At 38.7% G+C, this 12,593-nt stretch overlaps 1 protein-coding gene across 1 annotated transcript in view; it reads right to left on the bottom strand.

Moving 5' to 3' along the window:
- The window catches only part of galt (galactose-1-phosphate uridylyltransferase), a 142,127-nt gene that overhangs the window by 3,284 nt on the left and 126,250 nt on the right, over positions 1-12,593 (bottom strand). Inside the window, exon 10 of the mRNA XM_065290227.2 lies at positions 6,385-6,539. Within this exon, the coding sequence (XP_065146299.1) occupies positions 6,385-6,539 (155 nt within the window). The remainder of the gene's footprint in view (positions 1-6,384; positions 6,540-12,593) is intronic.

Genomic DNA, 12,593 nt, shown 5'->3' on the forward strand with positions numbered 1-12,593 from the left:
TCTGTAAGAATGATGCTTTATTAGTGCTGTTCATTGATTTTAGTAACTTTTTTGACATTTAGATATAAAGTGTTTCAATACTGCAATATATGGTGTAAAAACGTCTGAGTGCTGCCCTCTTCAGGTTGAACGGTGGCTATTGCAGTTTAATTTCCTATTGGATATTGGGTCCAAAAAATGACAGTTTCAAGCTCACCACGCCCTTGTTACGATCTCACCACACACTTGGTAGGAGCTTAGTTCGTCCCCTCTATCTCCGTTGGGATCTGCCCACTTTTCTTGCATTTTTCAAATATTGCCAGTGGGTGGAGTCAGGCTCTGACCAGGGGTTTAGTTACTCTTTAACGTCTTTTCCTCAATTCATGCTTGTGTGTCTGTGGCAGATAAACGTCTGATGTTGTTACTGTTAGGATAGATTGTGTTTGGCTGAAGTATGTCAGAAACGTGTTATTTACAAGAAGCATAGTGCCAACTTACAAAAGGGACAGTAATCGAGTGGTCAAGTTGCATCTGTATGTTTTAGTTGGCTGTGTTTTATTAAAAATGACCATAAATAACTACCGGCACAATTCTATTTAAAGTCTCCCAGTAGTCAAGAATTGTATCATTTACAGTGCATCTTTGAGCGTAATCAATTGCACAGCTTAGACCATAGATATGAATATGTAAATTAGTCCCAACCTCCACTCTTTCGCACCACCTCAGACCATAAATATATTTAAATAGATCCTACACTCAGTAGTTTCAGACACATACCTGCTAAGTTCGGTTACACCAGGGGGGCAGGGTTTCATATTTCATTGAAGCTTCCCCGGGCTCCCCCACTGATTAGCGGACCCCCACCTGCTGTTAGCATTCCATTGACTCCCATTCATTTTGGCGTCACTTTCACAGTGAATAACTTTACATCTGAGGCGTTTAAAGACTCCATTTGTCCATTATTTATTTCTAAAGAAACACGAAAATGTATACAATGCTCCATTACCTTGTATCTTACGTTATGGCCCAGTAGAAGCAGTTTTTGTCTGTTGCACAGTAAAGAAATTACCAATCAGGGTGGACGTGGAGGCATAAAGTCAAGGGAGAAGCCTATAAAGAGTCCTTAAAAGCAACGAGAAAAAATTGTTAAACAACGTTCCTTTTACTGTCTATGGGTGATTCAGATTTCTCATGGCACAGCTATTTGAAGAATTACAATTGTCAGACAGGTTGCTCACGTGACATCTACGTCATCAAGCTCAGTTTGAGTCTGGGCCGGGTTTCCCAAAAGCATCGTAAGGCTAAGTTGATCGTTAAAACGATCGTACGAATCATCTTAGAATTACGGGCCGTTTCCCAAAAGCTTCGTAGCTTAAGTAGCACTTGAAAATCATCGTAGATCTACTGTACGAGTGCTCTGAAGTAATCGTTCATTCATACGTGCATCGTAAGACAGCAGTGTTACAAGGTCACCTGCAGGACAACCAGCAAATTGCACTCCTGCAATAACAATAATGTAATGTTTTAAATTTAGGCTATATTTATTTATTGGGGTTTTCTTTGTTTATTTGTTTAAATTACTTTAATATAATATATTTAAAATTAAAACGAGAAATCAAATTTAATTGACTAAACATATATTAATAAAGAAGGAAAACATATTTGGTACAATTTTGGTAAAAGTTGGTACTAGCAAATTGATAAATGGTTCCTACCAATTGCTGATATAACTCCTCTAGGCTACAGTAAAAAAAATGTTTTGAAGGGTATGGCATCTGATTAAAGAAACCAAATAAATATTTACGGTACAACGCAATAATCCCTAATAATAAATATAACATATTACAAATAATAATAATAATTCTAAACTATAAGATAAAATGCAGGAGGCATTTTGCAGTGGGACGAGTCCTAACTAAATACGGAAAAGAATATTTCATTATGAACAATTTTAAAACATTTAAAAGGTCATTGAACAATAATAAAAAATATTATAAAAATATTAGTGCACAAAGGCTAAAGATCATTAGCCTAAACAAGCTTCTGCTACAAATTCGAGTCATTGTATTGGTGACATTTCAGCACTTGACAAACGGATAGCGACTCGTAAGTAGCACTTAAAACCCAGCTGTGAGCGATCGTTTCACGTGCATCTTTGGGAAACGCACGTAAATGAACAACGAATGTTCGTTAAGTAGCTCGTAGAAAGCGCTCTTAAGTGCTAAGTTTAATCGTTATCGGGAAACCCAGCCCTGCGCAGTACGCCGACCCACAGGAAGTGCGGGCTTCTAATTCACTTATCCCCTTTGAATCCAATGTGGTCGCTATGTCCTTTTCTTTTACTGTCTATGGGATTCACAGAATGCATACCTGCAGGTAAACTGTGCGTCTACAGCACTAATCTTAAAGCCCTGATGTTAACAGGTTACAGCATTCACCCTGCATGTGTTACCAGCACAGAAGCAGAGCTGAAACAGCAGTACTGTGATCATTTCAGGGCAGGGTCTTTGAAGCATCCAAACATAATATCTATGACTCAAACTACTGATCCATGCATTCAACTGTGTTAATATGATTGGTTACATGTTTGTGACGATGGAAACCAAGGTGATTTCATGGAGAAGATACTCAGCAATGGTGTTAAGTGATGAATTTGTCCATGGCTTGTCTTAAAACATATTAAAATTGCCACATGGACATAAACACACACACAAAAAATTGAATTTTTCACACAGTGGGACAAAAACAATATTACATTTAATACATGCTGGTCATAACGGAGAAAAACCAAATGCCACATTCCATTGAAAGATGCGGAGATATGTAGCGTAAGAAACGTATTTTAGGTTATTTAAAATGTAGGCAGAGGTAAATATGGTGAGTGAGCCTGGGTTGTATTTTTCTGGGGAAACTGCCTCTTTAATGTTTGTATTTGGAAGCTTGGTAAAGAACAAAAAGAAGATTACAGAAACACTGTTTATTGAAAATGGCTTGGACACATCTGATCTTTGGATACACTTCAATGAGTCAAACCTAAACTGTAATGTTGATACTGAAATCCAACACATCCAAAGCAAATGTTTTGCTGACATGAAGATGACTGGCAATGAAAAAGGTTTAACAGATTCTACAGACATTAATTAGACTAGCTTTTTAGTTGTTTATTTGATGTTTAAATTACATTATTATTAGATGGCAGCCAAATAAATGTTTTCTGTGCAATTATACAGTATGCACATGGACACTGAATGTTTTCAGATTTTCTCTCAATATTGTTAGGGAGGAATCCCCAGATGTAGTTCTTTATGAATGTGTTCTGTTCTGTTATTGGGTTAAAAACTACATTGCTCACACAGTTTGTATGCTATACTTACACTCTTAAAAGTGCTGAGTTTTTTTTTTACCCAGGGCTGGGTCAATATTGGACAGACACTGCTGGGTTAAAAATGACCCAATGCCCAATATCCACAATGCAATGGTTGAAGAACAATAACCCAGTGTGTGTGTGCAGAGCATTCTCTCCAATATTGACCCGGCCCTGGGTAAAAACAACCCAACACATTTTAGAGTGTAGAATACGACCAAACTAAAACTTAATAATGGGTACAAATTATATACTGACTGTAACTCAAGTGACACAAGAAAGTGAGTGACTGTCACAATTACATTGGAACATATGGACACCCAAGTGTGCACACATATGCTAACTCAGGGGTTTTCAAACTTTTTGTGTGTGTGGACCACTAATTGTAATCAAGAATTTTCGCGGACCACCTCATAATACTTATTATAAAATATGTCTACACAAAGTCCTGAATTAATCTGCACATCTAAATAGTCTTACTAGCACTAAAACTATAACTGGTCATCACAGTACAACAGGTTTCTTAACCTTATATCATAATTATTTATATACATATTCTCAGTGTTGGGAAAGTTCACTTCCTACATGAACTAGTTCAGTTCATAGTTCATATTTGAAAATGTTAAACTAGGTCACAGTTCCAAAAATGAACTAATTTATAGTTATTTTTTCCCATATTATTTTTTTTAAATGATTGCCATTATAGCCCATATATAGAACCACCACAGACAGCAATTATTTGATCAGTTTTAACACTGAAGCTAAATGCAGATTTCATCTTCATGTCCAACTTTAAATCCTTATCCAACCAGGGTTTACATTAGCATTGACTGTCTTTTAATTTTTGTATTTGCTTACACATACCTTGAAAGGCTAGCTGGGTGGGGGTCGCACCCCGGGCGGGAAGCGCTGCGAGGCATTGCGTGTATGACAACTCGGTCGCAGGTATTGCACACCACACGTGCACGTTAAATAGCGTGGGCTTAGTCAGAGTCTATTTCAAGATCCGGAATATGCGTTAGCAGCCTATGTTAATCGTTAACGACTTAGGACAAATATGATGTTATTTAATGTTAAACTATTTGAGTTGCTCTGCAGGAATTTCAGCATCGTCTGTATTGTTGTGATGACGCATGCAGCGTGACTGGTGAACACTGTCTGGTGGCGGTGTTGCCAGATTGGGTGTTTTTTCCGCTACACATTAAGGCCTGTTTACAGTGTGTTTTAGTCGGGTTTTCGCCTGGAAGAATATACGAATCTGGCACCCTATTGAACGACGTTAAACTGAGAGAGCGTGCCGTTCACAGGCACCGGAATGAATGAGTTCACAGTAACGTTTATTAGGCAGCAGTACACGTTCGCCCAAAATATGAACGAGTTTGTATATTAAAATATACATATTCTTATTTTGCCTTTTCACGGACCACCTGCAGTACCCTCACGGACCACTAGTGGTCCGCGGACCACAGTTTGGGAATGGCCGTGCTAACTCACCTTTCAACTGCACATTACTGACAGCCCAGCTCAGTACAAAGAGGTAACTAAAAGAACCAGAGTAGATAACCAAGCCTTATTTATGGTAGCCAAAACATTCTCACCAATTTAGCTAGGAGAAAAAGTCCTGGTTTAGGACTGATAAAGCTCACTGGCGGCTGATAAATTTCACATTCAGGTGGACGGGCTGGGGGAATTGGGTTTGCGAATAGTGTAAAACAGGCTCGGATTGCTGTCAGGAGAAGGGCTGTTGAATGGACCTCGGTTGGCGTGACAAACAGAGTCACACCGTGACAGATCAGCCTTGACGGCCAGTGTCCTGACAGCCTCCGGATAGGGGGACCATAATTTGATCAAGCTATCAATCAATAGTCCAGATGGCCATCAATCAAGAATGTGTTGTGCCGACCTTTATCCTCTTCCCTTCGAGAAACAAGAAATGGGAGACAAGGAAATAGGGGACTCAATTTCTGTTGGGCTCCCCTCTGTTGACAGGAGTGGCTCGAGCAGGGTCACCCCGTGGTGGGTGTGCCTGACAGAAACACTTAGAGGGTTTAACCACATAACTGGATGGCTTAACAGAGGAGATAAAGTAGGTGCTGAAGAAATAAATGTATTGGACTAACCGTGCATGCTTCCAGTGAAAAAGTCACAAACTGTTATAAGCGTGACATTATGAAGGGCCTCAGAACTGAACGTGTTTTAAGACCCCATTGTTGAAACCTTGCAGAAAATGACAAAAGCTGCCATGCCAGCCAATTATTAAAAAATGTGACAGCAATGGCTGTCAGGAAAGCTGTTTTCAAAGCCATTCAAATTGGTGGCTTTGGAAAAAGGAGATTGAGTAATGTTAGGCCATGAAAACTTGGCAGAAAAAGGTTATCTACAACTTGGGTGTTGAACTATGAATAATTGGGGAGATAAGACTTAGTGGAAACTTGGTAGAAACTCTGATTGCAGTGGAAAGATAGATAAAATACGTCAGGGGAAAAATACAGACTTGAGGTCTGCACAGAGATCGAACCGAAGCCAGAACCAGAACGATCCGTAAATGAGACTCTGTGACACGACCTGACCCAACTGATACTGTTAAATTTTAAGACTGAACCTGACCTGAACCCAAAAACTCATTCTTTTTATATTCTCTCTCCAAGCGTGTAGATTCTTAGATTCAGTATGCCATACACAGTGAGACAATATATATGTGAGCAAATGTATTTGTTTAAATATATACTTTATGTACACGCTGTCATTAAGTATGTGGACCCACAATGTACTTAACCAACAATATCCTGTTACCACAGTACATATACTTAATATTGGTTTCTACCTTGTAATTACGCAATCAGTACATAGTACAAAGAACAGATTAAATAAAGTGCTACATATTTTTTTTCTAGGTAGTCTAAACAGGGCACAAGGCAGAAACCCTTACACAATTATGAGAAAAATGCAACATGTTAATTACAACATACTGTAATTAAATATAAAATTAGATACAACATCAGCCAATATCTAAGATGGGGCAAAAGGAATAGTTCACATACCTGCTCAGGTGTTAGGTCCCTCTGTTCATTAGCTAGCATCTCATAACCAACCATAAACTTGCGGATTGTAGCGGAGCGCAGTAGAGGAGGGTAATAGTGAGCATGAAGCTGCCAGTGGCTCATGTTTTCTTTCAGATAACTTCCCGTCGGGGCTCCTACATTACAGACAAAAAGAATTACTGCAGGCAATGCACATCAACAGCATCATCATTTTATCAAGTTATTTACATAAAAGCTCAAAATAGAACATCCTATTTTAAAGTTAAAAATATATATATCAAGGGACAGATTTACTAACAGCTTGCACCAGCGCAAACCATAATTTTGTTGTTAAATAACGATTGTCTGTATTTACTAAAGACGCGCAGTGGATAATTGAAAAGGTGTTGTCTATTTATTTTTGCGACTGACATTAATACATATGCATTTCCAGGAGATTCCTTTTCAGACGCAACATTTTTGGGAGGAGATTATTTAAATGATTCACGCAACTATTTGCGCCATTATTTTACCGCAAAAAAACATGTCTTAAATGACTTTGTGTGAATGTGCTTGAAATGGCTGCAATTATTGTTAAATAAAGAGGCATCACAGAGAGCAGAGAACGCCTAATACAATGCAGAGGATTGTTTTAACATGTAACAGTTTATTTGGAATGCCAGAGGAACATATTTTTCAAAATTATACCACGGGTCTGTTGCATGCTTGATTCTGATTGGCTAAAAAAAGGTTCCATGGGTGTTGATTATTTTTCTGTAAACCGCATCTGTCAAACGTCTTAAAAATAGGCACCATGGCAATTTTTGTGTTAACCGTGGTATAAGCAGAATAATTGACTCCGGTCCTTTGAATTATTAAAAAAAAAAATGCACACCCGCGGAGTAACACCACCTTGGGTGTGCATTATTTTCTTATAATTCAATGGCCTGTCATCAATTATTCCTTACATAATGTTTTCCAACCCATGTTATTTTTTATTTGCTACAGAGTCACTAGGAGAAGTCACACAATACCAGACATTTCAAAACTTCATATTTTTTGTCATCCAGTTATTTTCAGTGTACTATGGTTTCGTTAGCTGGTATTACACAACACGAATTTTCCACTGCGATGTACATGGTGCTGAACTCAAGATCAACTCTGCTTTAGGGCTGTAACAATTAATCATGTGTCCCATTAAAAATGCCTGTCTGAAATCGATTCTGAGTTTCATGGACAGCTTGTGTGTGTACTACTTCTTCTATGGCACAAAGGAAGTTTCTACACGAGAGCGCCCCCTGGATTTAGGATGTGCCTAGATTTCACCGTAATATAGTTCAAATGCTCATTTGTACGATAAATCGTTACAGCCCTACTCTGCTTATTTTCAACTGTGAACTAAATCTTACTTGATTAAGTTGGTCATTATGGAAATCAGCTGTTGTGCCGGTGTTATTTTATTTGCGCCTTTTTTTTAAATAACCTGCAGATATTACCACTCAAATCTGGAATTTTTTGGAATTGCGCTCTCACGCCAATTTGCCCCATTTAATAAAACAATTTAAGGCAAAGCTAAATTATATTCTGATGAAAAATTGTGCTTTCAAACTCTCATCAATAAGGACGTGAAATAGGAAATGTTGATTTTGAGTCCATGTAGATTTTAGCATGTCATGTATTGACATGCATTATTATTAGGTCAACCATGATAAATGATATTATGACCTCTATCGACTAAACAGATGTAATCTGTGCAAAGAAATGAAATTCAATGATTGCCTATAAGATGCTAAGATGTAGCATGTGATGGCTCATTAAGTTTATAATGTGTTTCATTTTAAGCAAAAGATCAAATAGATAACAAAACAATATCCTAATGGGTCACATTTATACACCAACCCAAAAAAACAGCTGGGTACACGTTTCAATTTAATAAAATCAACTTGGCATCCATCATTTCGACCTCAATAAAACAGTCTGTCGCTAAATGAAAGCTGCATTTGCTATATAGTGCAAACCACATGCTCATGGTAAATCCTTAATTAACAAATCCAGGCAGCGTAGCAGGGCCTGTAAAAGTCTGGATGCCAGTGGCATGCACGAGATCTCTTGTAAGGTTTCACGGTACATATTAAGTTATAAAATGGCTGTGAGAACCAGTGGTTTGGCTGTCGCCCCAATCCCAGTACCCCTCTTTTATTTCCGTGTAATGAATGAAAAGCGTATCATGCAAGTTAAATCAGATTCATCCTGTCTGTTCCAATGAAACGGCTGTTAATTTTCTCTGCAGACGTTTTTTAATGCTAGCTGGGTTCCTGGGATGTTATTGGGTTTGGACCAGGATCTCACTTTCCAGCACATATCTGTTTTGGGCAGTCTTGGGTTACTTCTCATTTTTATTGACTTTCCTGGTTTAAATTTGTTCCAGTACTTCAATGCTGTGTGGATTAGAGTGATGTCATGACATGACAATGCATATTTTGGTGTCCAGGGTGTAAAAACTACTTGATAAATGTATGAAAGGTGTCAACTTTTCACTTAAATAATTTTTTTTAATTATTTTTCAATCAGTTATGTTTTGAGTTGAAAAAATCAAAATAAATGCTTAAAAAAATGTACATCCATTATTAAAGTTTATACTTCTTAAGTTTATTCAACCTAAATTTTTACGTTAGATTTTTAAGTAACGTTAACATTGTACTTGTACATGGTTTTTCTGGGAGGGTTAAGGGCTGGGGTGGATTCAGGATATAGCTAAATGGTCGAGATTGTGTAACTTCATGCAAAAACTTTAAATGCAAGTACAATTTAACAGTATGTACTGTATACAAACAATAGTTACACTATATACATTTTTGTAATGCAAGTACCTAATAGTTAAAGGCACCTATAGGGTGTCTAGAGGATGACAGCACACACCAAGGGGGTGACACCAAAAGGGCAGTTGTGGCCTATTGGTTAGCAAGCTGGGATTGTAACCTGAAGGTCTTATATTTTCTTTATTAAGCCTGGAGAACCCAGGAAAATCCAAAAACCCATTTATTCTATTGAACAAATTTGACCCTGTGGGTTCTCCAGGGTTAATAATGCCTTTTTTATATGTAATGTAACAAATGTAACTTCAAATGTATTTTTATAAACCCGTTAGCCCGTTAACTGATGAATGTAAATATTGACAACCACCATACTGAAGATCATGCAGTCCAGACCACCAGGTCCAATTAAATGTGTCAAAGTTTAATAACCGTAACAAAATGAAAACTTTTTAATTTTTCTAACCACTAATTAAAACACTGAAGCCTTACAGTGTGTTGAAGAGTGTTAGATTTTATTGCCAATAATTAGCTGCTTTCTAGTTCTGGCATCACTGCACAGACAATTTCCTTATGACATAAATGTTCTGTGAAAGTGATGCGGAAGTGCACAGCAAAGTACTGCGCAGCTTTCAAATTACCTTCACAATATCTTAATGTCATACACTACACAGATCGGTCTGCGCAACCCTGTTTGACCTATTTTAAGGATCTACCCCCGCCCATGCGCGTTTGTGAGCAGTAGGCTGTTGTGATTGCAGTTAGTGTTTTTCAGTAAGCTCAAATTGGGTGAAATTTGGGTGCAAAAATTAGAGCATGGGACAGAGCAAAAGAATTAGGGAATTACTTTTATGACGATGTGGGAGTAATGTTCTGTAAGTCTGTCAGCACTCTGCTGATTACCTAATGCCGAGTTCAGACTGCATGATTTTCAAACTAGTCGGGTCACCTGTGGTTTCACACTGCGTGATTATCTGGGGAACCGTTAAGTCGCTGCTATTTCAGACTGCATGATGGATTGGCGACAGGGGTTTTCATACTGCATGACTTTACCGTAAGAAGAATCGCAGATAACTTTGTCCCGGTCCGCAAACTACGTCTCACAACCAAACGCACGCGAGAAGGTGACGCGAAAGAAACAACGCGAGGTCAAGCATGAAAGACCGGAGTTCTCAGGTGAGACTGGAATTATTATAAAAATGGTAGCTCGCAAGAAGCTTACCATACAAATTGCATGTGCACTCATTTGCAGCAGAAAGAAGAAGAAATAAAGATTATGAAGGAGGAAATGTTTGGAGAGACTCCTCCCTGAACTTCCAGCTGCCCTGTATGTTTCTCTCTCATTGGCTGTAGGTCATCGCTGATGTTATTTTCAGTCAAAACACATTTCACACGGCATGATTTTGAATCGCTGACAGGTCCAGATATTTAGCATGCCAAATATCTCACGGGTTTAGGCGACTTGTTGGCGATTCTCTCAGAACGCGTCTTTTATAATTCACACTGTGTGATTGTCACTCGCGTGCACGAGCATTGATTTGCCTGTGATTTCGGACATTTGTCGGCAATTTCTCAAAACCTGTAGGCGAGTCAAAATCAGGGCTAAATTTGTGCAGTCTGAACTCGGCATAAGGCGACAGACAGCATTAGATTATTTCCGTCCCGCTTGACACAAGAACAGAAAAGCGAGTACTTTTTACGTAGGGCTAAGATTTATTTAGTTAATTTTCATTATGTTGAAAATATCATAAAAAAGGTCTTAAGACATCTTAATACAGTACATGCTAATTTCAATATGAGAGAGTATTAACACACGTTTTTTCATTTTGCTTTAATAGCCAACACTGTAAATCATTCTAATTTAATTTTACAAATATGGTGGTCTTAAAATACACATTGGGCCCTATCTTGCAGCCAGCGCAATTGACTTTGTCAGTGACGCATGTATCATTCGTATTTTGCACCGGCGCACAGCGGGTTTTTCCCTCCACAGACGCACGTCGGCAAACTAGGGAATGAACTTGCGCTCCCTGGGCAGTTCAGCGCAAAAAAGGAGGCGTGTTCGGCGCAAACCATCCCTGGTGCTATTTTGCAGTTTCAAAAAACAATTGCGCCACTGACCAGGAAAAAAAGTTTAAAGTCAGTGGCGCGTTGCGCGTTGTTCATTATGCTATTTTAAGGGCGCATGCTTGACCATAATGTATAGCGTGCACAACGCGCATACACTTTGCTTATCTAATCTACACAGATGCAACAGTTATTTTTGCAAATCATAAATTGTTACAATAAAAAATATTAACACATGAGATAAGGGGAATCATAGTGGTGAGCATTGTGGTGATAGTTTTTATTTATTGTGTGGCTGCGTTAAAAAATTCTCATGCAAATAACGATTAAAATATTTTCATAAGTTTGTTGTGTGGCTGTATTACGTTTATTTTATGTAAATAATAATTAAAATGTTTTCATAAGAAACCTTAATGTATATGAACTTGATTTGTAAGAGTACTTTGGGGTTGGACCTTGGTTGCGTTTCTTGGGTCCGATTTCAAAGCCCCCAAACCCTTTCAGCGGTGAGGGTAGACGCAGCGATGTCCTCTGCTGGCGTCAGGTCCTGAGGCAGATCCACCTCCCGTTACACGGCGTGCCCGATTTATGCTGGCAAGCTTGGGATTCCCCTGTCTCCTGACATCATTGTACTTGGCGCAACGATGGGGATGCCAGCTGATGAGACTGTGGCTATTTCCTCTCACGACTGTTTAACCTACGCTGATTTGGGCGGGTTTCTCCTATCCCCATACAAAACAACTTCTGTGTCTTTGACTGCTCTTACAAGAACGTCGGTCTCCTCGGCTGTGAACCGCTCCTGGCGTGCGCCTGGTAAATCCGTCATAATAATAGCAACCCGCCATGGAACTTGCGCCCTTGCGTTTAAAGGGAATGTTGGATAGCGTTCTGATTGGTTTATTTGACGTTACTCCCAAACCACACCTATGAATAATGAACCTACTTCAGACCAACCCCTTATTGATTTGCGCCCGACGCAAGAGTTATTTCTCACGTCGGGAAAATAGCAACAGCGCCCAAGATCTGCCACAAACTCACGTGCGCTTTGCGCTTCGTACTTGCATTTCAGATCGTTAAAATAGGGCCCTTTATCTCTAGGTTAAGTTTAATATAGTATTTGGTCTGGTGTATCTGGAGTCTGACAGTCTGTCTACTTACATGTAACACTATTAAACAGACTTAAGGACTTTTAGGGAACATTTAAAAGTACACTACTGTGTAAAAGTCTTAGGCCACCAAGCTATCATTAGATTTGTTGTTTTTGCAATTTTATAGTGATCATATATTATTATTTCTACTTCTTTTGTGTACATATCTCCTGTATTTTCTGGTTGTATCTTAAAAAGGGAG

Source organism: Paramisgurnus dabryanus, chromosome 10 (genome assembly GCF_030506205.2).
Source record: "Paramisgurnus dabryanus chromosome 10, PD_genome_1.1, whole genome shotgun sequence".
Classification (NCBI taxonomy): Eukaryota; Metazoa; Chordata; class Actinopteri; order Cypriniformes; family Cobitidae; genus Paramisgurnus; species Paramisgurnus dabryanus.